General features: G+C 38.7%; 3 protein-coding genes across 5 annotated transcripts; 1 reads left to right on the forward strand and 2 right to left on the reverse strand.

Moving 5' to 3' along the window:
• Positions 1-152: 152 nt before the first annotated feature.
• LOC141904485 (putative E3 ubiquitin-protein ligase UNKL) lies at positions 153-12,052 on the reverse strand. The gene is made up of 15 exons (XM_074793074.1): positions 11,982-12,052; positions 11,666-11,875; positions 9,891-10,252; positions 9,668-9,803; positions 9,117-9,319; positions 8,805-9,037; positions 8,215-8,358; positions 7,909-8,098; positions 7,554-7,676; positions 6,947-7,116; positions 6,330-6,380; positions 5,270-5,527; positions 4,879-4,974; positions 4,312-4,473; positions 153-4,223 (listed from the first exon to the last, which is right to left on the reverse strand). The coding sequence occupies exons 1-15, from the start codon at positions 12,050-12,052 to the stop codon at positions 4,050-4,052; spliced, it is 2,583 nt and encodes an 860-aa protein (XP_074649175.1). The 3' UTR covers positions 153-4,049.
• A 522-nt stretch (positions 12,053-12,574) lies between these two features.
• LOC141904255 (exosome complex component RRP46-like) lies at positions 12,575-14,185 on the reverse strand. 2 transcript variants are annotated; one of them, XM_074792823.1, is made up of 3 exons: positions 13,753-14,185; positions 13,492-13,616; positions 12,575-13,299 (listed from the first exon to the last, which is right to left on the reverse strand). In XM_074792823.1, the coding sequence occupies exon 3, from the start codon at positions 13,276-13,278 to the stop codon at positions 12,622-12,624; it is 657 nt and encodes a 218-aa protein (XP_074648924.1). In that variant the 5' UTR covers positions 13,279-13,299; positions 13,492-13,616; positions 13,753-14,185; the 3' UTR covers positions 12,575-12,621. The 2 variants fall into 2 exon arrangements, with proteins under 2 accessions (XP_074648924.1, XP_074648923.1); XM_074792822.1 differs by having other exon boundaries at positions 12,576-13,299; positions 13,480-13,616.
• LOC141904254 (uncharacterized) lies at positions 14,179-24,680 on the forward strand. Of its 2 annotated transcripts, XM_074792821.1 has the most exons (13): positions 14,179-14,349; positions 15,719-15,965; positions 16,263-16,499; positions 17,079-17,144; positions 17,232-17,373; positions 17,892-18,023; positions 19,096-19,256; positions 19,531-19,703; positions 19,795-19,967; positions 20,268-20,327; positions 22,229-22,462; positions 22,875-22,935; positions 23,738-24,680. In XM_074792821.1, the coding sequence occupies exons 1-13, from the start codon at positions 14,312-14,314 to the stop codon at positions 23,856-23,858; spliced, it is 1,845 nt and encodes a 614-aa protein (XP_074648922.1). In that variant the 5' UTR covers positions 14,179-14,311; the 3' UTR covers positions 23,859-24,680. The 2 variants fall into 2 exon arrangements, with proteins under 2 accessions (XP_074648922.1, XP_074648921.1); XM_074792820.1 differs by lacking the exons at positions 17,892-18,023; positions 23,738-24,680 and having other exon boundaries at positions 22,875-23,731.
• The last annotated feature ends 1,174 nt before the right edge of the window (positions 24,681-25,854 follow it).

The following is a 25,854-nucleotide window of genomic DNA, read 5'->3' on the forward strand; positions in this document are numbered from 1 at the left end:
CTGTCATTGGCTCAAAATACACTGCTCCGATTGGATACATGCGTTCACAGGCACATTGCATGTGAAAAGTCATATTACATTGTAACAACTTTAAAGATACAAAGTATAGATTTTAAAATACAAAGAGAAAGTGATATTTTTCTAAAAGCTAGACATTTTTATTATCAATTTATACAAGAAGGTGATTTTCAAATTCACACATCAATATATCACGCAGGTGTACCATATAATATAAAACTACACTTGGTACTTATTGTTGAATTCAATATGCTTTTTTCAGTCACACAAAATATTTCTTCAATAAATACACAGAAATTATTATCACGTTCACCCTCTAGCCGACTCCGATTTGTGTTGCATTTAAATGCATTATTGAACTTACACATAGATATTAAACAAGACAACTTGAATATACCCAGAACTAAACTTACACAACCTTTTTATCTTATTGACAATTAGCTCAAAAAATATAGCAAGAAAATGACAGGCACTATGATGAGTTAACTTGAATATAGGCCTACATGAATTTAGTAAGGTTCAAGTTTCATTTAATACAGGGGCAGATCCAGAGGCAGACTTTAACAGGAGTGCAAAGCAAAGGGCAAAGCAAAGTACTGAAATATCCACCAAGCCAAAACAAAGGTCTGGAAAGTTTTAAATTATCAGTGCATTTTCATGCAATTTCTACGCTTTTTTGAGGGACATTTACTAGAGAATAAATGCTAAATCTCACAGTGCGGAGTGACTATTGTCTCATTAGTTGCAGTTGGAAAGTGCCTTGAAAAATAATGTCATTGTTTTTTCAAAACAGTAAGGGAAAATTGCAGTCTGTGTCCACCCCTTGAAATAATCTACCTAATGAGAAATGCCCGATATAAATCAACTGTCAGTGCCATCAATGTTTAACTGTCCTTCCTTTCAGGCCTGTTGTAAATGCGGACGAACAGTTAAGGAAATTCTAAAATTAGCACAAGATTTTGTGTTCATTTTGAACACCAATGAAAACGGAAGACAAAATTAAAGACAAGTTTTTCAAGCAGTATTATAACTTCATAAGATCATCAAGGGATTCATACATCGTTAAAACAGCAGTTATATCATCTCCTCCTAAACACATAAAACAATACAATCCTTTCATATAAACACTTGACACGATGTAACCAAGAGAACACATCCTCCCCACCAGGGATTCGACTTGACTCGGCCACAGTATGGAACCCTGTCACAGTGCCACAGAAATCCTGTTTATTTTAGCCTAAGGTTTTCACAGTTGGGCAATCTGATTGGTGCGGCAAGTTTTCTTGTGCCTATGCACCCGGTCTAGCGTGGCTGGATTTCTTGCTGTGGCTGAGTTTAGGGATGCCATCAGGTTGGAACCTGCTGAGGGAGGATGAGAAAACATGGATTTTATTTTGGCAGATCGAAATTTCTGTCCAACTAAATAGCCCTCTGAATGACTCATAAAGAATTGACCCATAGACACGAAGACAACAAATTTTCTAATTGAAAACTTCAGAGTTCAATCATGGTTTACCGAGTAAGATATTCAAATTTGTTCATAAACAACATAGTGAGTCAAGTGATTATATACTGTGTCATATTATTGCACTATATCACCTAAAATCGTACACGCACAAATTGACAAGATCGACTAAACTATTGAAGAGATTGACAGAAGTGCACCTATTCAACTCTGATGATTATTTTATCAAAATTTAATTTTTGTCGTTTCGAAATTTCGCCAATAAATGATTAGAACATGATCTAGATTATTACATCGATAAAGAACAATAAAGATGTTTTTCTATAACTGATTAAAGTCGTTCCACCACTGATGTTGTAGCTATAGATGTATACAAACAAAAAAACGTTATGTATTTTGATGATGTATATCATAAACAATTAAATACTCTGTTATTTCGAATAAAAATTCTAATACAGTAGAACTCATTTAATTCGGACGACTAGGGACTGGCCAAATTTCTCCGAATTAAGTCAAATCCGAATTATGAATAGTAGTTAATAGGTTACAGGTTAAATGGACCAAATATTTCACCGGAATTAAGTGAAAATCCGAATTAAGGGCATTCTACTGTATCAGTATTGAATTATACAAGGTAAGTACGATGCAAGATTTTTGCAAAAATATTTCTCAATTTTTCTTCATTCATACATTTTATGAAGATAATAAATTGAAGCGTAATTGTCATAGCCATAAATTGAAGTATTCAAACATTAAAAGTTCTCTTTGAAAATGGATTTGTTTCAGCGTTGCCTGCGCTGATAAGGCGAACAAACAAACCCGAGACAAATATAAACTGAAAGTAAACAACGACATGACGTTCATGTAAGATTGCCCAAGTGTGAACAATAAAACTTACTTTTGATTACTTGGAATACTCATAATTTCGAATACAAACCGGAATCTACAGGAACCATGTTTTTACTACTAGTGAGTTAAAAGGGCTCGACTGTGTCGAAAATATCGCTGAAAATTCTCGATATACGAACAATGGTTTCTGTACTCATATAAATCAGTAGAATAGAGCAGGAATGGATCTCATAGCCTTCAATTCTTTACAATAATCATTATCGATATACACTAGTTTTCAAGATTTAGCACAGATGTATATAATATATCTATTATAAGATGTTATTCATGAATAAAGAATATGGCAAAAAACATCAATTATCATACCACAATTCCACATATTTATTTTGTTGTTGTTGTTAGACCAAGCCGAATAAAACAAATACCGAACTATCCCAAAACAACACTAATCTATTATAACATAACTCACAATCATTTCGTGCGACATTGTTCGCAAATGACCGCGAAAAATTATACTTTGAGCAAGCTATCCCTGCACTGCGAACCTGAAAATAAAATTCAACATTCTTTGTCACCTTAAAGACCCACGAAAATAACGCATTCGGCATAGATTAATCACAAAACATTACGTTAAGTACAAGAGAAGGGAAAGGATAGAAAATAATAGATTAAATACCAGACCCGTGCCGAGGGGGGGATTCGAGGGTAGCGAACGAACCCCCTAAAATTGTGAAAAATGATAGCGGCCAGGCGCAAGATTCAAACTCCTGCTGATCATTCGCCGATCCAGTGAATAGGAAAGTGACCCCTTTTCACAGGTGAAAAGGGTGTACTTATACTTGAAGAATACTACACTTTTCAGATCAATACCACAAAAGATCGATTCGACAATATGTTTCAAGTTGAGACAAATATCCGTTTAGACGACAGATGAAAGTAATGTCTTTCCCGTCCGATCACGTTGTATCATACACGATATATTCGACGAATAGAATATAAACAACGCAGAAAATATTAATCAGTTTAATTCGAGAAGATTGAATTACGCGCTTTTCGAGTGAAAATCAAACACACTTATCAAAGTTTACTATACATAATGCTGTGATTTATATATAAAGCTAAAAGATCAGAGTTTGTTAAATTTTCTTAGGTGTTTTTTTTTTGCATTTACTGAAACGAACAATTGGCAGAGAACTAACGTAGTGATAATCGAGTTTCGAAATAGAATGTGGTTCAAAGTGACACGCTCATCTATACAAAGGATTGTAACTTCAACAGCTGCCTTATATTAATTAATTCAATCTTTTAAAGAGAATTTCATTCTCGAAAAATTTCTAAGAAATGACCGTAACTGAGGCGGTAAAACGAACAGTACACAGCATGTCCACAAATTGCCTCCTTATCCTCGAATTTCATTCAGAGTTTTGTCGGTTTTAAAAGTGTTACGTAATAAAATATTTATCGCTATACAGGTATAATTATGTAAGATTATTGATCTGATCATCCGATTTCGATTTCGAAGCACACGTTTATCTTTACGAGTCACGATCAGCCGGGATGTCCCCGTTAACGGGATTAACCCCTCGTAATAAATACGTCTAATGAATCCCAACCTTTGCAACGACACCACCGACTCATTCTTCACCTTCTCCAATAATTACTTAATCAATCAATTAATTAGATAAAGTTACTAGAACTAATACGAGATATTACAACGTTACGACATCGGTATCGTTTGCCTTTGAAGAATTCGGCTATGACAATAAGGGCAATCAGTCCGCACACCAGCACACGATTCACACAGCACACAATGATTACAGGGTACCAGTCCGACGGTACGGTTCCTGTCTCGACATACAATACATTTCATATTTGAATACTGGTACAGGGCCTGAAATGAACAACAATAACATTAAGCTCTTCCTTTATTTTCTTCGTAAATTTCCCCGTTCCTCGGAGAAAGCGAAGACGTACGTTACCTTTTCAGTCCTATCTGTATCTAGGCGTAATTGCTGTTGTAATTGTTTAAGTTGTGAAATTGGTAAAATGTCCAACTCGTTACCGCGTAATAGAAACCGTATATAAGGATTACTTGATAATAATTCTAATTCCTGTTTCATTTTCGCTACTTGACTTAAAGCCTGAAAAGAGAATTGGAAATTATGGCTCGCAATCATGGACAGCACTTTCGTTGTTTGCTACAGTCGGGACCTCGTTACGATGAACTTCAGGGGCTGGTTCCTCAGTTGAGACTTAAGTCCAAAAATGGTCTTAAATCTTAAGACTGGTCTTATAGAACTAAGGCTATATAGAACTAAGATGGTCTTAAATTGGTCTTAAGTCTAAGCCATGACTAAGGAATTGGGCTCTGGGGATCAGAAAGTATCAAGCATTTATTCGATAAATCCAGTATGAAATTATTACGATTGTCTTATTTGGGACAAAATCATAGGTTTGTAAAACTGATAAATCCCTATATACGAGGTCGTTATGAGGAGGTTCTCTACTGTATCGATAGAGTGCACGTGGTGTTGAACGATTTTTACCTCTTCTCTCTGACGTATTAACTGTAAACGATCCTCCTCTGCTAATTTTGCCTTTTTGTGGCTATCTTCAGCTTCTTTCTTCCACGCTTCACAAGCCTGCAACGAGCGAACAACCGATTATTAATTTCTGAACGAGACAAATTCATTTCAATATCCGAGTGGCCACTTCTCTACATGATTTGCTTTTTCCCCCGACACGCGCGTTGCTTTCCCTGACTTGATCTGCTATGACAGTCAAATATGTAAAACATAGATGGAAACTTTCTCAACAAATTTCCCTGATTTATAACTTTTTTTTTTTTACAAAATCCCTGACTTTTGAGAGAAATGAAAATTCCTCGACTTTTTCCTGATTTCCAGACCACGCCAAATACGCCATCAGTCGACTTACACTTCGAGCCTGGTTGATACCGTCTTCCCAGGAGACTAATTTCGCTTTATTGCTCGCCAACTCATCGCGTAAACGTTGAATTTCCGACGACGGGTTGTTACCGAACGGACTGCCCGAATTCATCATCAACGGCGACTGCGACGACGACGACTGCGTTCGAGGAGACACGGTCGTATTGGAAACGCTCGCGTATAAATCGTTCATACTCGGCATCGCGTATTTTCCCGGATTCGGTTGACTAAGAAAAGCAGCGGCAGCCTGTACGCGGAAACGAAAATAATATACGCGTTTAAAATGAAATCATCACTCAATAAACACAACGCAACAATCGTCGACGACAATATATGGAATATCGACAAATTCAAGTTCTGAAATTTCTCGTTTGATGGCGCTTGTAACAACTGGCAAGTGGAACCTGGCAATCAGAACTAGAATTTGTCGATATTCCGTATTACTTCATAAAAACACATTTCAAAATCGTCGTTATTTGAGAATGAAAACTGAATTATTTCACACACCGGAATACATCGCTCACATAGCATGCGTTTACTCAGTACAAACAACAACAGATATCAAGGTACAGAAGTTCATCGTCACATGTTTGTTTTTTGTTAAACGAAACACTTAACGGTGTAATAGTCAATATTCACTTCGACGATTGATTGTCTGAAATTTGAACTCGTTATTTCTATTCTACAAATTATCGGTTAAAAATCACGTACTGATTGTACCAAACAATTCCAAGAAATAAACATCGAAGGGCAATGTACGATATCATTTTTTTTTTTGTCGACGAAAAAGAAAGTTTTGAAATCGCTCAAAATTCGTTATGCATGATGACAAAAAGCTAAGGTTAGCACTGAATGGTAGGAACATCAAGGGACAAACAAGGCCTAAAGAAATACGCTAAAAACCCTCCAGCAAAGCTTATATTTTACACGAAAGTTCGTTAATGTGAATCTCAAAGATATTTTAGACGTGCTGAAGGGTGAAAATGTTGAAGGAAACATATCCGTCATTTTCAGATTGATCGCGGATGTCGTATTATTTTTTTTTTTACCTGTGGACTTGGACGATGCATGCCCCAAGATTTAGGACCACTGCCAAAGCTCTGAAAACGTACAAGCTATCCGGGTAAAATTATTCTATCAAGCACGAATAACTTTTCCCCACGCTTACACCGGCTAAATCATTACGTGCAACTGATCAGCACTAATGATCCAGAGGCGGGAATTAGATGAACGAAATGAACTGGCGCCTTCGAATGTCTACTCGGTTTTAACATTGAATGAATGAATGCCCCATCGCCAGTCACATTGGCAGTATACGATTACAAGCTATGAGATCGACAATGAAATGTTCAGTCATGCAGTTATCTCTATCAGTTATAGCCGATGAATGGTTTATGGTAAGAAAGAAGCTTCGGTAAGAAGTAGTTAAGACGAAAGGAGATCGAGGATCCCGGTCACCTGATTCATTATGCGGGATGATTAGAGAAACGATACGTAAGATCGGTCTAGTTTGATAAATGATTGAAACGCCGTCGTTCCGACTGCAATCATCGAGTCAAAACAATAGTCTGGATCGATTAAATATCATATCATAGCGCGATATACGTAAGAAACTAGAGAGCGATAAAAGGTATGCGTATCAATTTGAATGTTGTTTCAAACGTACCTGTTCGATTTGTTGTTCTTGTTTCTGCTGTTGTTGAAGATGTTGAGGAATGAAAGTCGGCGCCAGGTTACTCAACGGCGACGGAGGAGACTGCGACAGACTTCCTAAACTACCGCGCTGTATTTTACCGGGTATATTCACAGGCACCGACGTAGCACCAATACATGAACCTACAATAACAATACATGAACCTACAATACCAATACATGAAACTACAATAACAATACATGAAACTACAATACCAATACATGAAACTACAATAACAATACATGAAACTACAATACCAATACATGAAACTACAATACCAATACATGAAACTACAATACCAATACATGAACTTACAATGCATTGTTTTATGATTGTTCATTAGTCATACAAGGATTAACTTATAACAGGGTGGCCACTTTCCACCCATTAACAAATCCCCTGGGCCCGGTTTCATAGACTGGTATTACCTTTAACCCGGGGGCTAAGTAAATTGAGAATGAATTAAGTTAGCCCTCGGGTTGAAGGTAATACCAGTCTGTAAAACCGGCCCCAGAGTTTTCCATGTTTTTTCCGCGCAAAATAAATAATTTAGCTTGTTGAATTATTATCGGTAACATACCTGATGAAGGATACCCAGCACTATATGAACTGCTCACTGAATTTGAGTCGTTATCTCTTTCTAGTTCTTTATCTATCGAACTCAAGTCGAAATCGTCTATAGTCAGATCATCTAAAGCATTTCCTACAATATTCGAGAAAACATATCATCATAGCAGAATGGTCCGTACACTCACAGACATACACAATAACTTCATAAGATTAAAATAAACTGTTTATAAATCTTAAAGGTTAGAAACGTTAAAATCCGATGAAACATTTCTGACTAGCTCTTCAAGAGACCATCGTCTAGCAATATCAAAAATCTACGAAATAAGTTCGGTAATTTTCGAAAATATGAAATAACGCTGCGTTACCTATCACGGATTCAACCGTATCAGCGGGGGGATAGAACGACGGCGCGTGGGGCGACATAATCGACGGTGTATTAGGAGTCGAACCCGAACTGTTGCTATATAACATAAATAAATTCTGTTTACGCTTGTTTTTCTCTGCTACGTCTAAAGTCGGATCGTTATCTATCGCTAGAATTTGTTGTCTAATTTTCTGAAAAAAGAGAAGGAGACAGAAACGTCGATTTGATAAATACCGTCTGTTTCTATTTCGGCGTGTAATTCCGAGAATCGCGACGACTTATTTATGAAAACACGATGAAAACTTACAATAGTGTCTTCTCGCTCGGAACCGGGCGCCTTCGCGTAATTACTGTTATCCGAAACCATACTACTTCCTATACTGCTAGATCGACCCTTCCCTATAGGTTCAGGAATTATAGAACCGGGCTGATTCAACCCAATGCTGTTATTCTGTGGACGAATAATACACACATTTTCCATATAATCTATGTTAATGTATTATGCATAAATTGATGCTTCCTACAATTTTGGATACTCTATCCAGAGGCAGGGGGACTTGTAAGCCTTATACAAATCCATCAAATTTATGGAGACTTTTCATTTTGCCAACAAAGATAATTGGTGCATTTCAGTGTGGGTGTACGCTAAATATCGCCTTTTTTGACATCAAAGTGCTCTTTTTGGACTTAAAGGTTCTTCTAAATTTACCCCTCAATTTTTAAAAAATCTAAGAGTTCTTTTGAAATGTGACTGACTAGTTCTTCAAAATTAGCCCCTCTATGGACTAATTGTGGAAAAATAAAACATCTAAGTGCCTTTTTGGGACGCGACAAGTCCTTCAAAATTAGCCTCTGGATCCACCCCTGCTATCGTCAACAGATATAATGCAAAAATACCTGATTAAAACTAGATTGAGGCTGCCAACTATGTGAATGTTGATATCCCGATGGGAATCCATTGCCATTAGTCGTAACGGGCTTCATGCCTGACGATGTATTACTATCTATTCCATTTTTGTTGCTAGCCGAATGATTATTATTACTAGTCGACGGAGGCAAAGCATTCGTCACAAATGCCGCTAAACTGTTATCCGAATTCACGGTAATATCACGTTCAGTTGTCATCTCCTCTGTTGAAATAGAAATCACCGATATAAACATCGGAGTTGCGACAATAAACGACTTCCCAGTTGTAAATTTTAAACTTACGCTCAACGTGCGCGAACGCACAAAAAGGTCCCCTCGGACAATATCCGGTTTGCACCATATCGTTACATTTCGTAGACTTGTAAATCTCTGGGTGAAATTGTTGCTCGGTTCTCGAGTGACAGTAAGGGCAGTTGTCTCCGTTTTCACATTGATTCGGATCACCCCAATCATCACCGTGTTTTACATTCGGACACGGGGTCGACCTAAAATCAAATCAAACATAGCTTTTTTATCTAACTAGTCCCTCTGTCACACCATACGCTTCTGTATTTTTTCATAAAAATTCTATGACTTTCACCGACTTGGGCACTAAGGCTGAAATTCCCTGATCCTTTCGAGACCGGGATCCAGTTCCACAGTTATGAGTTAAAACCAATTCATTTTCAATGAGTTAACTCTAAAACCAATTCATTTTAGATGAGTTAACTCTTGAGTCGTGGAACTGGGTCCAGAACAGCTATTTCTTAAATACACTTTTTTCAAATAAACTTTTTTTTTCCGAATTTTCACCAAAGCTTGTTACAGAGCAATACATATGAGATCAAACTGACCTATATTTAAATTTCTTTGGACTTCTTCTCTTATCTCTCGAATTATGATATGATGGGCAAGCGTATCCTTGTCGACATAACCTAGGAGGACGCTTGCATGGTTCCGTTTTATAATTTGCTAATACGTAATTAGTATCTGAAAGAGATCGAGGGATTTTTAGAAAATTCTTGTAAATAAAAAATCAAGAAATAAATACGAAACCCGCGTATTCTATATCCGTACCATTCCATTTAGGATCTTCATTTAATATTCTATCTTTTTCTATACTGTTAGGCGTTCCTAGATGTCCCGAACTCATCTGCGGCGATTCCGCCTGCATGCCAATAGGTGGCAGCGACATCGATAACGGCATCGTTATGCCCTCCGCGCATTTATCCAACGGCATCACGTCCATGGCTTGAATCTCGCGTACGTCGTACGCCGGCGGGCGTAGATCCAACGCTCCGTGCGCGAACGCGCAATGCGGTCCATTTTTAACGCAGTGGCCCCGCGCATCCGTCTCGTGAACGCACGTTCCCGTCTTGTAGTATCTTAAATGGTAACGTCTTTCTGTATCACCGGCAGTTCGGTGTAAATACGGGCACCTAGGAAAAAATATCACGATCCATAAAGAAAGCGAAAAAATAGAATTCAGCAATTTAGAGGAATCACGATTGGTAGAACACTATATCCGTGTTGACGCGATGAGGAGAGAATCCCACAATGATAATAAAAAGTCCGAAAATGAAACTTCGAGATAGTAGTTTATTTCAACGTTTCGACTATATCCTAATATTATTCCTGAAGATGACTATTAGGATATAGTCGAAACGTTGAAATAAACTACTATCTCGATGTTTCATTTTCGGACTTTTTATTATCATTGTGGGATTCTCTCCTCATTTAGAGGAATATCCACTGAGAAACTAAAACAAAAATTTATGAACTGAAAAATTTAGTAATAGTTACTGTTAGAAATGGTAGAGAAAAATCCCCAATTCTACGAGGTTGGAAAAAATTCTTGTAACCAGTGTTTTATTAATGGTGATTCTTCTTTGTAATTTCGAAAGTATGTTTCAAATGGCCGCTTTACCCCATTCAAAAATTTCCTGAGTTGTCTTTGTTACAACACAAAATTCTTGAATCTGCGGCAGGTGAATGGAGAAATTTATGATATATTAATTTTGCATTGTTGAAGTAACCTCGTGGTAAAAACGAATCTGAATTCCCTGAGTTATGCAGCTTTTTACCAAATTATTTTGAATTTTACAAGATTTGTTCTTGATGTTTCTGATAACCTTTAGTTCCAATGTGGATGGATCCAGTGGAAAAATTCATTTTTAGGGGTTTTTTCAAAAAGGTTTCTTTCTTAAAATCTAAAAGGGCAATTTCCATAAAGATTAGGGGAAATTTTTTCAGGAACTCTGTCAAGCGGTCGAAGGGGCCCTTTCATTTAACCTTGCACTGAAAATATTTGATAAGCCCCCATTAACTAACTACCTACTGACACTGACAGATTCTGATATTTTGATAAGAAAATAAATTTTGAATAAATCTTTAATTTTCATTCAAAAACATTGTCTTGATAAATATATGTGAAAAACTAAAGCATAGAGCACAAAGTCAATAATTGATATTCATTGAAATAATTGGTCAAAATCTATGACATGGTCAGATTGACAGGTGACAGATGGATGTAAATAAACAAATAGAGATCTAGCAGCACGCGTGTGTGTGCTATACAAAGCAAAACATGGCGGCCATGTTTGTTGTTTACAAGCTGAGTGAATGTGACAGAAAGAACGATTACACCTCAATACATTCATCAATCGATATCTAAATTACGCCCTAATTAAGAGACAATACCCGGGAACAAGCGGGCCGGGATGTCTACGTTCTTAATTAACGATAATTGACCCTAAATCGCCACTATACGGATATGATAATTAAGCTGAATACCCGTATGAAAGAAGTTTCCCACCAAATTCGATTTTTGAAGAAAGAGAGAATTTACTCACTCGTCACCGTCGGGACAGATACCTGTCGTCTCGTCATACTTCGTACAATAAATATCCGGACTGTAATTAAATGTCCCGTCGCGTCGACGGATCGGTCGACGTCGCCGCTGATTCAGAAAATGCCAGTGAAAACAAGTGTACGGTCTATGTTGCGTACATTTGTGTTGAGTGAAGAGAGGGCATTGCTGAGTGCGAAATTCCTTTAAATACCTGAAAAACCGAACGACGATACGCTATCAGCGATATACCATCGGAAACTAGAAAATCTCGGCTATACGATAATTATCGCGGCGATATTCAACGCTAACGAACTTACGTGTAATGATGCGGTTTTTCGGTCTGTGTCGGAGGAATCGCAGCTATTTCACACACAGGCATTTTATACATTTTGCGCACCTGCTCCGCGCACTGGCGCTCATTGGACGCAGTGAAACCACGTGACTATCAATGACGGGAATCCCCAGAAATCAGCTGCATTTGTCAACAATAACAACGAAATTATCGATCAGAAATAGCCTCCTCTTTTCGAAGTCGGGTTCGAATCCCGTAGTAGATAAGAGTAAGAATATCCCGCTCATAAATTTACCAGTGTACCGTCGAAAGATAAGCCATCCAAGTCGAGTAAACCATAGAAATGTGAACTGAAGAATTCACATTTCAGTAATTTGGTAAACTTTGATCCAAAACTAACATCAAAGTTTTTCCTCACCTATCGCTAGCCAGTAATCTGTCTGTGGTCTAGTAGCTTCACAAAACACAAGTTGCTAAAGCCATCTGACTAAAAAAGCTTCACCAGCGATTAGGTACATAATTACTAAACTATCAAACCTCATGATTGGAAATCATTAAAAACCAGACAAAAACCTCATAAACTTGTAGAGCAAAAGGAACGAAAAAGCACAGCGAAAAATATTCTTTATTTAGGAAATGCACTTAATTTCGTAGCAAATATCTATTTACACCACTGACAATTTCTTTGTAACGGAATCTCTAAAAAACTGGAACACGGTTTTACTAGCTTCCTTGCAAGCCGTCAAACAAGATTGAAACTGTTCGTTCGTAAAACAGCCATCGGTGTGAACGCTAACGACATCGAAATCAACACTATCGAACACGAATGTCATCGACGCGACGGCATTAGATTCGACATCGAGAGTAGGATCCAAATGAAGGCGTCCATCTTGATCGATTATACACGCGATCGCTGCGATTAATTTCGAGACGGAGACCGCCGCGTCGAGTAGAGCTAAAGTCGCTGCGTTTATACAACACGCCAATAAAGAACCGTGATCTTCTAGAATTTGTAAAACGATCGAGATTGAAGTACGTGGATGGAGACCGGCTAAGATCACCGTTTCGCACGTATTGCGTAATATACACTCTCGCAGTCTTTCGGCGCAACCCGGCAGTCCAACGCTCGGTTTATACACGACTTCAACCGATGCTTTATCGATGAGTTCTTTATTCGGGCGGACCTCCGTCGGTCCGTACACGGCGGCCATTACTGATGTGTTTCCCTGTGTAAGAAGTGCCGACCCGTCGCTGCGAGTGAGGGTGCTCTGTTCGCATGTAGTCGCACGCAGCTCTAGTGACGTTTCTTCAGTGGTTTCCATTGTTCTTTTGCTTGCAAACGACTTAAAGACAAGAAAAATTGAAGACTTCATCATTTTCAATTGGCTACGAATATTACAATCAATTCATTCAAATGCAAGGGTTCAGTCCAACATTTTTTTAACATAGCCGCCGGAGCGGAGTGGTAGCACACTCCAAAAGATTAAATTATCTTACTACTTCCACACTACTCCCAGTCTCACCTCCGTTCTTACCCTTTCAACGAGATGGGTTTGTAGGAGTTGAATCTGGTAAATTCAAGTTTAGATGTTTAGAAAACTCTAAGCGTAGTACAAAGTTCCGTGAGCATGGCCTTTTTAAAAATCGACTGATGCGCCGCCTAGGGAGAGAAAAGAACATCTTAAAACTGATTACTGATAAAAAAAAGTTGACAAAACAACCATCGCAGCCATGTTTTAAATTTTAGCTTTTCTTTTGTATTAAACAGATTTCTATTAATTAATTCGGCAACCAACCTTGAAATTAATTAGTCCGACCAGGTGTCCGCCAACTGGAAAACTCGGAAATAGCCCATAACAACTGGCGTTGGCATGCCAAGTTAACACTTCATCTTTTGTTTTATATCATAACAGTTTGCAACTACTACTCAGCCTATTTAATTTAGGGTAATTAATACCATGCGCTAATTAGTCCGGCCAGGTGTCCGGGCCAACCAATTTACTCAACTACTCACTAATCAAAAATAGTACACCAAACAATCTCCATTTTACAATAATTAAGCGCAAACTTTCTATCAGTTTGACAAAAATAATTAATACATTTTCATATCTGTGTCGGAGTAGGCTATTTTTAACTCGATAATATAGTTGAATTCCCGATCAAGTTCAATAGATTCCGAGAACAAGGAAAGTCTGAGCACAGGGTAGTATCCATACGCGTCAGTCCTTCCGCCATATTGTCGAGAAACACCTGAGTCGACATCAACGAGACAACCCTGAAATAAACGAAGAAATACCGACGAAAGAACTCGTTAACAGCAATAAATTACACTTAAACGAAACGAAGAACAACATCATGTCATACAGAGACCGAAGTTACGATTCTGGAAGCAGGTATGTACGAGAAATTCGTGTTTCAATATCGGGTGATTTTCCATTCGACATCCATTGATTATGTCATCATCCCACCCGCCGCACATTTCTATGGCACGTGATATATCGACAATGTATGAGTTGGGACAATTCTTTTAAAATCAATAATAATTCAGCTTGTTACAAAAATTATACAAACATTTCTCATTGGTGCTTCTAAGATGTTTACGGTCTGATGATGTTTGCTGATTTTATATGGAATCTTGCACAGAAATTAGATAAACTTCCTATAAAACAATTCTACTACGGTAAAAGTGCAGATCCGCACCTCTCGTGATTGATGCAATCTACTGAATGACAGTATCCAGGCTAAATCTTTCTAGTGAAGATATATCAAAATTAATCAATGGCAATGTATGAATTGCTGATGACATTTTGAATCTGAAACAATGATATTTAATGTAATTGATTGAACCGTTTACGCGGAGAGGTGCAGATCTGCCAAATTCTACTAATGTCTATTTCAACCTGACTTGAGAGCATACACAGGGTGGCCTAGCTCAGTCAGTTTTGGTGGTACATACCTGATAAAAGTCTTATTAGGACCAGAATGCATTGGCAGTCGACCTAAATCATCATTTTTATATCCATTTGAAACTGTATTGAAGGATATCCAAAAAGTCTGCATTGAGAGGGGTTCCTGAGAGAAAAGAGACTCCATGATTTGAAAGTTAAACAATATGTTTGTAGAAACAACATATTGTTAAACTTTCAAATCATGGAGTCTCGTTTCTCTCATGAACCCCTTTCAGTGAAGACTTTTTGGATATCCTCAATACAGTCTCAAATAGATTAAAAAATTTTGATTTAGGTCCACTGCCAGTCCTTTCTGGTCCTATTAAGACCTTAATCAGGTATGTACTACCAAAACTGTCTGAGCTAAGCCACCTGATGTGCTCTAAAGTCAGGTTGAAATAGACATTACAGGCTTGTTCATTCTTCTGAGCTGAGCGCTCTACTCAGTCTTTTGTAGGGAATTCCAGGTATATTCTATCGGGGAACTCTAAACTCAAATTGATAGTGGAAGTTAGGGAATTTGAATTTTTGGTGTACCATGTTGGTCGTGCAACGAGTGGTACGACCAACAACCCATTTTAATTAAAATAACCAGCCCTTCCAGAGTATATCAGGGAATTTGAGGTCACTCCAGGTTTAGGTAAATTAGGTTCACTGTTACTTATCCTATCAAAGAAATGAACCAACTTTCCAAGAGCTATACTCAACTGCCATCTGGATTCAAACCTTAAGATCAGTCAACCAATGGCTTCCCTATAAGACTCTAAATGCCATTGTTCATCTGTTACTTAACGTTGCTATCTTTAATTTTCAGATTTTCCAGCGGAGGTTCTAGATTCTCCGGTGGACGAGGTGGTGGCCGCGGTGGAGGCGGTCGCGGAGGAATGAGAGGTGGAGGTATGGGCCGAGGCGGCATGGGAGGAGGTATGGGTATGAGGAAATCGATGAAGGGCTCACAGCCGGGCGAAAACCTCCGAAAAGTCAGATGGGACCTCGAAGACTTGGTGCCGTTTGAGAAGAATTTCTACAAAGAGCAACAGAGCGTGACTATGAGATCAGATGTATGTATCTAATTTCGTACTTTGCTGTACATTGAAAGGGTTCTTAATTGGGGAAATGTTGGAATTTAGAGGATTCCGGATTAATTTTTTCCATCAGGAAATGCTGACTCCGCTTCAAATCAGTATTGGGGAAAGTAAGGGATTTTTATCTTTTGTGTCTTGTTCTTGTTAGAAACCTTTTGAAAATATATATAGCCCCTTCTACTGAAGATTTCTTATAATAAGAATCTGATTGGGGAAGATCGAGAGAATATATTCCAAAGCAAAATCATTTGTAATCTGTTAATTTATTTTCAGGCTGAAATCACTGCTTACCGCGAGGCTAACAAAGTAACGTTCTTGGAGAGTGGTCAACAGATTCCGAAACCGTGTCTGACGTTCGAAGAAGCGGGATTTCCTGACTACGTGATGGACGTTATTCGCAAACAGAACTGGTTGACACCGACAGCTATTCAATCGCACGGTTGGCCATTAGCCCTCAGCGGTCGTGACGTCGTAGGAATCGCTCAGACTGGCTCCGGTAAAACACTATCGGTAAGTATTGCCGTTGATCCTCTCTGAGGTTTTCATCCTACTTGCTGTGTTTTTCATATGTTGGAATTTTATAAAGGGGCTGCATTCATAAAGCATTCGACATCTACAGAAAATTTGAGCTTAATTTTGGTGTAGTCTTCTATTTTTCATATAGCTTTTGTTCTAAAAAAAAAAATTTTAAGCAATTTTAGAACAACGTTGCCGTCCACTCTCGTAGGGGCAGAACGATCATTTATTAGGGGTGTCTGTTTTTCAAAAGGTTTGATGTGAAAATGAAGGGGTGGTAGCTCCTCTAGAACCTGTTGTTGAGGAGTCCTGATTCCATTAAAAAACTTAAGTTAGAGAATTATACGTATTTGAAGTACCTTGACCCCTCTGATTTGGAAAAATTCCGAAAGCTTAAATTTTGTGATTTATTCAATACTTGATGTATTACATGTACTTGTACTGTCCATTGTTATTATGTATAGACCTATTTCGAAACATATTTTCTTGGCTCGAAACATCCTCCAATTCTAGAATGATGTACTAGTGTGAACTCTTAACAATGAATTCAATATGAATGTTTCTTGATTTCAGTTCATTTTGCCGGCTATTGTCCACATAAATCACCAGCCATACCTGAAACCAGGCGATGGACCTATCGTAAGTAATTTTCTATCCTGTGATTCTTGGTTTTATCATCTAATATGCTCCTCTGGTACATTTTCTGAATTTTGTATTCTTAAATAGTGTTTAGTACTCGTGCCGACGCGTGAATTGGCGCAACAGGTTCAACAAGTCGCCCGTGAATTCGGTGAACTGTCGAAAATCAAGAACTGCTGCGTGTACGGCGGCGCCCCGAAAGGACCACAAATACGAGATCTGAACAAAGGTAGAAATATGAATTCAGTTTAATCTCTCGTTATTGTCCTATATGTTCAGTTCAGTGTCTATGGTGGCAGATTGTTGACGTAATCGTGACACCGAAATTAAGATAGTTTGTTCACCTCTGACTAAACTGTAGATAAAATTCTTTTAGTTAAGCACAGTTCAGGGTGGCCACTGATTCCGGAAAACCTTATGTACATTCTGAATCCGAAAAGTCTGGGAATGTGATAAATTTTAGTTTTAAAAAAACATCTGAATTTAGGTATGCTATTGCAGCTGGCTATTCATTTTCTTGGCTTTGTCAATGAATTGTAATATTTTAACCAAACGAATTTCGTGTTGGGACATGGAAAACGCACACAAAAACTCAAATCAATTAGTTAAGGAAGAAGGTGGCCGTCCTGCAGCACAATTTCTATGAATCTAATAATATATTATGCATAGCATCGTTCACCAATCAGTTCATATTGATATAATGTAATTAGTGAGTGCTACATGTTCAACTATCAATTGTCCATATAGACAGATATTCTGGACAGTCGACCTGGTCAACAACCAGAGACACCGGTGTCGTACATGCGCCGAGGTATATCAAGACGGTTTGCGTCTACGGCGGCGCATCAAGGATCAAGCAGATCCAGCAGCTCGAACGAGGTACCCTCTACGCGAGTCGCCTCCTGCATCTACTGCAATCGACAGAGCTGACTCTTCATTAAGTAGCGATATAGCTTCGTATTGTGAGTGGAGCTGCCCTGACTGCGATATTCGCTTCAATTTCTGCACGTCGTCTCGCTCTCCATCTCTTTCTGTCCGGACGAATTGAGTGTTGACATTGTGTAGTTTGATGTCTTATTTTCGGGCTAGCTCCTGAAAGCTCTTCGATTGCAGCAAAGCTGAATGAATTACAGTTAACTTTGGAGACCGATTTTTCGATGAGATATTAACGGTATTACGTTATATCCATTGTTGTCTGTATTTTCACTTAGTTTTGGTGCAGAAGTTCATATATATGTAAACTGAATTCGTAAGCACATGATGATTTGAGGCTTCTGATACACAGACCTGACTATCGCTACTATTTGAGAGTAGTTACATTAGATCACTAATACTCAAATGCACAAAATGAGATTGATTTCGTGTTCATTTACGATAAAACAACTACGGTATTTTGACGTCAAATTACTACGAGCTACTCCCAAACATTACTAAAACAGGGTCCCTACGACACCTTGATCCCTTCAAAGCTTAATGTGAAAAATGTCTTTGAAAGGTGCTTAGATTTGCTTTGATTTGTGCAAAATGTCCAAAACTTCAATTTGAGAAATGGGCTATTGGAAATTTTTTTATTAGACTATAACTAAATTGTTACAGTTGGGACCTGGGTATATATTTTTTTCTCTGATTGGGCAGTTACTGACCCAGAAGGTGTAAAGGATAAGAATTTGTATACCAAACCACCACATGAATGGTTTACCAAAAAAAAAAAACAGTACTGATTTAGGTGGAATCTACCATAATTGGGACGTGCTACAGGTGCTTTCTCAAAATTTGAAATTTCCTTTAAAAAATCCTTATATCCAGGAATGACTGATCTGTCGGGACCCTGTAAAAGGTACTCAGTTCTGGATACAATTGAACCATCATGTTTTAGTTTGGTTTGGTTATGATACATCTGATGTGTTGTATAGTGAGGTTGATAATACGTTGTTGTTATATTGTTTGATAGGAACTGAGATCTGTATCGCCACTCCTGGACGACTGATCGATTTCCTCGAAGCGAAAACCACTAATTTGAAGCGTTGTACTTACCTGGTATTGGACGAAGCCGACAGAATGTTAGACATGGGATTCGAGCCTCAGATTCGAAAGATTCTCGAACAGATTCGAGTAAGTATTAAATTCATAATATAAGTTTTGGTGGTTTGGAGGTATTCACTTTTTGGGACTTTGGAAACGACAAATTCTATCGTGGTCAATTGAAAATTTGATTGCTAACACATTTTCTTATTTGAAGGCTTAATTATTGAACAGGTTGGGAGATTGTGTGTGGATTCAGGAAAAGTGCAGATTTGCTTCACTCCGCTAAAAACCCTGATAACTTTCAAAAGGCAAAGTTTAATGTAGATATTGTTTAATCGCTATCTGTGCTCGATTATTTCAGCCGGACAGACAAACTCTTATGTGGAGTGCCACTTGGCCGAAAGAAGTGCGAACATTAGCCGAGGATTTCCTGAACTCGCCGACGATGGTTAACATCGGCGCTTTGTCTCTACACGCCAATCACAACATTCTACAGATAATCGACGTGTGCACAGAAGACGAAAAAGAATCCAAGTAAGATATATGCGACGATCTGCTATTTCGGTGAGGACGAAAACTGCCATTCCGCGGTCTTATTTCATTCGATCTCTGATTGTATTCGTAGGTTGAAGAGTCTATTGGAGGACATCATCAACGAGAAGGAGAACAAAACGTTGATCTTCGTCGAAACGAAGAGGAAAGCCGACGATCTCGCTCGCAGAATGAAACGCGACGGCTGGCAGGTGAACGCGATACACGGCGACAAATCACAACCAGAACGTGACTGGGTTTTACAAGGTCAGTATTTACACCAACCACTCATGGTCTTCGGTCGTAAAAGTCTTTACTATTCCTTGAAAAAACTCATGGGAAAGTTTACATCAAAATTTTAGTAGTTATTGAATTTCTTTCCTGGTGTCATCTGGGCAAAGTATTTGATGAATACGAAGGATGTCTCCTCATCTTGATTTAATAGTTTAACTTGAATTATTAGAGCCCTGTTAAAAACTACATTTTCCTCTCCAATATTATTGATTTCTTAATGTCAAATTCTGAACCCTGTATAATGAATTGTGTTTTATGATTTGCAATTTACAGAATTCCGTACAAGCCGAGTGCCTATTTGTATCGCGACGGATGTTGCCTCCCGTGGATTAGGTAAGTAATCATCAATACCGGTATTTAATGTCTACACACATAACGCACTAAAACTGTGAGTAGCGATCATCAAACCATTCTTCGCAGTGTCCAGAAATGAAAATAACTGAAAAAGCGATGTTATTATTGAAAATGATGCGAAGGTTTTTATTTCTGTGATTATGATGTCTGATATTTTTTGTTGCACCGATGATAAACTGATATAACATGTTTCTAGTTTGTTTTTGACAGAGTTGTTTGGAAGCAGGACTCGTCCGAGAGGCATGACTTAACTTAGCATGGAGGTAGGGGGAGGCATTAAAACGCGTACAGGACTGCTCTGTTGTAAACACCGGACCCTTCCGTGGAAAACAAAAAAAAATCCAAGCGGAAGTGTTTCCAAATAATATATGTATCTAGCACTAGTACACAGGTAAACATGATGGGATGAAGTGGCGTTACGGGGGTATGCAGGCACAAGCATTATTAAAAAAGATGATATATTTGGATGTAGAAATTGATCTCTATAGTTGTCTAGGAAAACTTCTAATTCCCTGAAATTTTAATCGTGTCAAAATTATTTGGTCTTTCGTGAAGAGATGTAATGATTTATAGTTAACCGAGTGAACCTCGTAGTTAACCGTGTTTCATTAGTTATGTGCTCTGCCTGAATTTGTTTTCACTGTTGTGCAGGAGTTTCGTGCTACCACATTTCATTTTTCACTCCTGCACATTAGTAATCTCTATTCAGGCTTTCCGTGCGATCATTTTCGCGATGGAAAACAAATTTAGGCTACTACAGGAATACTTGAAATGTGGAAGTATGAAATTCCTTTCTGGTTTCTTATTCGGATTTGGAACATAGTTCCAGACGCCTTAAAAATCAATCACCGAAATTATATCATTTAGATCTAGATTTGGAACCATGTTCCAAATCATTACCTGAAATTTGCTTTTTTGAATTTACTTATATTTCCTTTAAACGAGGTAATAGGCCTTCGGTGATTAAGTGGTTACGGGTACGAAATATATAGTTATTAGTCGTTAAAAGGGAAAGCACGTTGTATTTGCCTGTTGCCCCAACTACGAAAAATCATTCCTATCTGTGTACATTATATTGTAAACGAACACAAAACAAAATACGCCAGTTACAGAGCAGAGTAGGTTTTAAAACGATTTAAAATGCCGTTACGATCTCGCACAATGGATCCTCCCTCGTCAAGATGCAAACTTGTGTCATGTCAGGACTGACCTGCTCTGATTGAGAAATTGTTGTTACCATTAGGACTTTCATCGTGTTTTTTAAACATGTCTTACTATTGCGATATTATAAAGTCACGTACGTACGTATTTTGCCGATGTTTCTCTCTTCTTTTCTCGACGCAAGAAACGATTTGTTGATGACTTTGTGATGATAGCTAAGACGTAACCCTTGAAGGTGCATGCTCCTTTATTATACGCTAGTCATTAATTATTGAGCTCGCGCCAGGGTTCGATTCTCGATCCCGCGCGCGGTGAATTCGTATTCGATGTCTTACAGGCTCAGACAATTTGTATGATATATCTGTTTGAGAAAAAAAAGAAGGTTTTCGTGCTTTTACCATCGGGGCTCAATCGGGCTCTTACCCTGGGGTTTCAGTGATCGTGAGAATAAGGTGGGATTCGTCACCCACGGTAAAGCCTGTACGTCTCGGCCTTGATGTGAAAGCATATTATTTTGTTTGGGGGGAGTGTGCACTCTTAATTGTCCGATGGTAACATATAATGAATATCAACTTCTCTGTCATGGTATGAATTTATTACTATTAACGTAATTCCTTATTACAGCGACGAACGAAACCGAACCGACCTCGACTAACGTTTGTTTTTCGCCCTTTCTTTTTTTTAAACGTCGTTTGCATTCATTCGCAAACCTAATCTAGATGTGGAAGACATCAAATTCGTGATCAACTTCGACTATCCGAACAGTTCGGAGGATTACGTTCACCGAATCGGACGAACGGGTCGCAGTAATAACACGGGTACGGCGTACACCTTCTTCACTATGGGTAACATCAAACAAGCCGGCGACCTCGTGCAGGTTCTAGAAGAAGCGAAACAAGAAGTCAATCCTAGACTGGTTCAACTCGCGCAATCAAATTCATCATACGGAAAAGGTGCGTTTGTCGATAACGAAGCAGTGAATGCTGTAATTATTCGCAACTCTGATCTGATTAAGATTGGTTGGGGTTCATTCAGCGCATTGAAAGCACTGAATTAAAAAAATTGTTTCAGACCATAGAAAAGAGAGCCGAGTGCCAGTCGAGAAAATGTTATTCATTAAATTGATCGTTCAGAATGTTGTGGATGCTATTAAAAACCAATCTTTTATTTCAAAATTATCATTAGTTTACTTTAAGGGCCCCACTCGCACTCTCCATTGCTGTTGAACAATTTATTTTGACAGTTTCTGCTCAGTAGTGGCAGTGAATTCCGACCTGCAGTGCCATAATGAACCCTGACTGTGTGTGATAACCTCCTCATCATATACTCAAATAATTATTGAGAAATTTTGATTTTCTGTTTCAGGACGAGGACGATGGGGCAACAAATCTGGAGGCTACGGCGACAAGAGAGGAGGAGGAGGAGGGTATGGAGATTCTTCTAGTCGGGGACGTTACAACTCGAGTAGCAGTCGTGGGGGGAGTGGTTTTAGAGCAGGAGGGTCCGGGTCATCTCGTAGTAATTCTTACGGCGCTAGTTCTTCCAGCGGTTATCATCGCGATTCCTCTCGCAGTTCGTACGGCGGCGCCAAAACTGGCGGTTCGAACGCGTACGGCGGGAGCTCAAGCGGTTCTTACGGCGGCGGGTCGGCGTCGTCGAGCGGGCGTATGCCCAGTTTGATGAATTATAATCCCGGCTCTTCAGCCGTTAACGGTCAATCGCAAGTCAAGTCGACCGCCGGTAGCAGCGGCGGCGGCGGCTACGGTTGGGGTCAAACGGCCGGGTCGACGAGTGCTCCCAAGGCGGCTGCGTCCTCTAAAACTGACCAGTACGCGAACATGTCGATGATGTACAGTCAGTGGATGCAGCAGCAAACGTCTAATTTGAGTAATCCACCGCCCCCGCCCCCCGGAGCTAACATATAGTTCTTCATCAACGCGCTCGTCACTCATTTGTAAATATATGATGTTTCGTTATTATTATTGTACAGTTTTACTTTTCCCATTCGGGTTAATGACGATAAGACACTTCGTGTATTATATTTTTCATGTAATATTATAATCGGCAGTGACATAAATCCTCTATTATTTAAACCGCCGACTGGTCCAATCCGATGTTGAATGTATCGTTGATGGGCTCGTCTGTCGGTGTTTTTATCAACTATTGCTGTGGTCGCTTACTGAGAATCATCGGTCACATGTTCTGACGCTATTATTCTCTATTTTCAGCTTTAAAAGTCGCCCGATGAACGGCGGCAACCCTAAATATTCCAACGGCAATTCGTACGGAAATTCCGCGTATAAAAAGCCATATCAGATGAACGGATCACAAAGTTACTCGGGGTGGTAACGAACGCACAGACGGTTTCAGTCGGCGAAAAACGGCTGTCATTTGAAAAACTAACTTATCAACTTCGGCGTCTGTGCTCCATTTAAAGCCAAATAAACAATACGATCTTATTACTAGGTATTTTGGAAGAATAGAGATCTATTTGGATTACAGAAACGGGCGCGAGTTGTGCCTGCTTAGAAAAAAAAAACAACCAAAAAAAACTATATTCGAGTGGCCGCAGCATTGTTTGATAAATACGTGGTGTTTGGTCGAAAACTTTTTCTTGTAAATTCCGTACAGAAATTGCTTGAACACGAAATCGTAACGATCCCCAGTGAGTGAAAGATAAACTATTGTTAAGTGTTAAATCTAGGGAAAAAAAAACTGCGCTGTTAGTTTCGCTGTTCAGATCTCGGATCCCCCCTCTGTCACTGCCTGCATTTTATTATCGAGATGTATCTAGGGGCCATTATTCAGTAATAAGACTATGTAGTAGAGACTTGAATCCCTTGCTGCGTGTTGTATGTACGTGTGTGTTATAAGGGTTATTTTAAAGCTAGAACTATGCGTCGAAATCGAGCCGAAAGCTACTATTGATAAGAAATACAACGACGTCGTCGGCTTACAACTAATATTCGGAATCTGTCTTGAAAGAATTGTTTGTAATTTTGTACTGATAACTTAAAAAAGAAAACGGAATAATATTATTAAGTTTGTAAAGAAGTAACAGGGTGAATTGTGCTGGTAAAATTTTCGGTAAACTTTGTTTTAATCACTCTTTATTATTGTAAGCGATTCCATCTGCTCTTAATATCGTAAATAAATGTACTGTAAATTTTATATATTTTGTTTGGCTTTTAATTGGGGTTTTATGCTTTTGAGAGGTTAGACAAGACTTTCACTTCACTCGGTATTCCATGAGATGACGTCACTCACTCCTGCTACTCCGGTACGCCATGTTCCTGCTGGTCGGATACACGTGCGTGTGATTGCTGCTCATTATCTTGGATTTTGTTCCGTGTTTTTTCGCTCGTGTGACGTTTTGGATTAGTTATATCGTTATCTTGACTTCGTGGACTTATGTACTACGCAATTAAAAGTTTGAGTCGGGAGGCAACTGATGACTGACTGGCTTCGATGTACATGCGCTAGTACGGTACATGGCTGACCCTGGCTGAGGGAGAAATTTATTGGTCCTGTAGTTGAGGCAAATGTAAGCCACTGTTTCATGAGTGTATTGATTATTAAATTCAATGAACCCTGATACAAATTCAATCTTTGGAAACTAATTCTATAGAAAAATTAAATTGCAAGTTGAGTAGTTGCAGTGCTTCAGTCAAGTTCGGTTAATCCGTATCACTAGTTACCAGGTTACTGAGCTTTTTAAGTACGGATTAAGTGATATACGGATAACAGATAACTCGTAATTGATACGATTTAACTATTACCCGTATAGACTATATGAATTGAGGTTCACAATCCGTATTAGCTGCTCAAACCGTGGACGACTACTACGTCTACAGTAGAACCACGTTCTAAAAAATGTATAGTATTCGATTGTTCATAGATCCATTTGATATCATTTATACATGAAGAGAAAACACCCCCGTGTGATGAAACACAAACAAACCAACTGGTTTCAGTAGAGTAGGACTATTTGAAGCCCCAACTCACAGGATTTTCTGAGAAACAACTCAGGATTTCTTAAGAATTGGAAGTTATGCGTATTAAATTGAGCCAACATGCACAGAAAGATCGATTGTTGTTGTATCATGGTAAGTTTGAAAAACGGATGAAACATGAATTGAAAAGTCAATCCAGGTTTAATTGTTAGTATATGTACATCGGTTAAATTTCAGAAAGTAACCTCGATCGCGAATCAAATAGATTATCGAATCCAGCATTATTTAACCTTTAATATTTGCTTTCACCCTAACCCTATCACTTAACCTCTGTGTACTAATGGATCTGTTTGTATTTTTGATTTATCTGTATGGTGCGGCCCTTGTCATCG

This window comes from Tubulanus polymorphus, chromosome 4 (assembly GCF_964204645.1).
Source record: "Tubulanus polymorphus chromosome 4, tnTubPoly1.2, whole genome shotgun sequence".
NCBI classification, from domain to species: Eukaryota; Metazoa; Nemertea; class Palaeonemertea; order Tubulaniformes; family Tubulanidae; genus Tubulanus; species Tubulanus polymorphus.

Excerpts from the sequence above, each read along its gene's own strand:
- LOC141904255 (XM_074792823.1), bottom strand. The coding sequence starts at position 13,278 with ATGGAAACCACTGAAGAAACGTCACTAGAGCTGCGTGCGACTACATGC.
- LOC141904254 (XM_074792820.1), top strand. The coding sequence starts at position 14,312 with ATGTCATACAGAGACCGAAGTTACGATTCTGGAAGCAG. Across the intron at positions 15,966-16,262 it reads GCGTGACTATGAGATCAGAT|GCTGAAATCACTGCTTACCG; the intron begins GTATGTATCTAA and ends ATTTATTTTCAG. Across the intron at positions 17,374-19,095 it reads AATACGAGATCTGAACAAAG|GAACTGAGATCTGTATCGCC; the intron begins GTAGAAATATGA and ends ATTGTTTGATAG.
- LOC141904485 (XM_074793074.1), bottom strand. The coding sequence starts at position 12,052 with ATGTATAAAATGCCTGTGTGTGAAATAGCTGCGATTCCTCCGACACAG. Across the intron at positions 7,677-7,908 it reads TACGGTTGAATCCGTGATAG|GAAATGCTTTAGATGATCTG; the intron begins GTAACGCAGCGT and ends CGAATATTGTAG. Across the intron at positions 4,474-4,878 it reads TAATACGTCAGAGAGAAGAG|GCTTTAAGTCAAGTAGCGAA; the intron begins GTAAAAATCGTT and ends TTCTCTTTTCAG.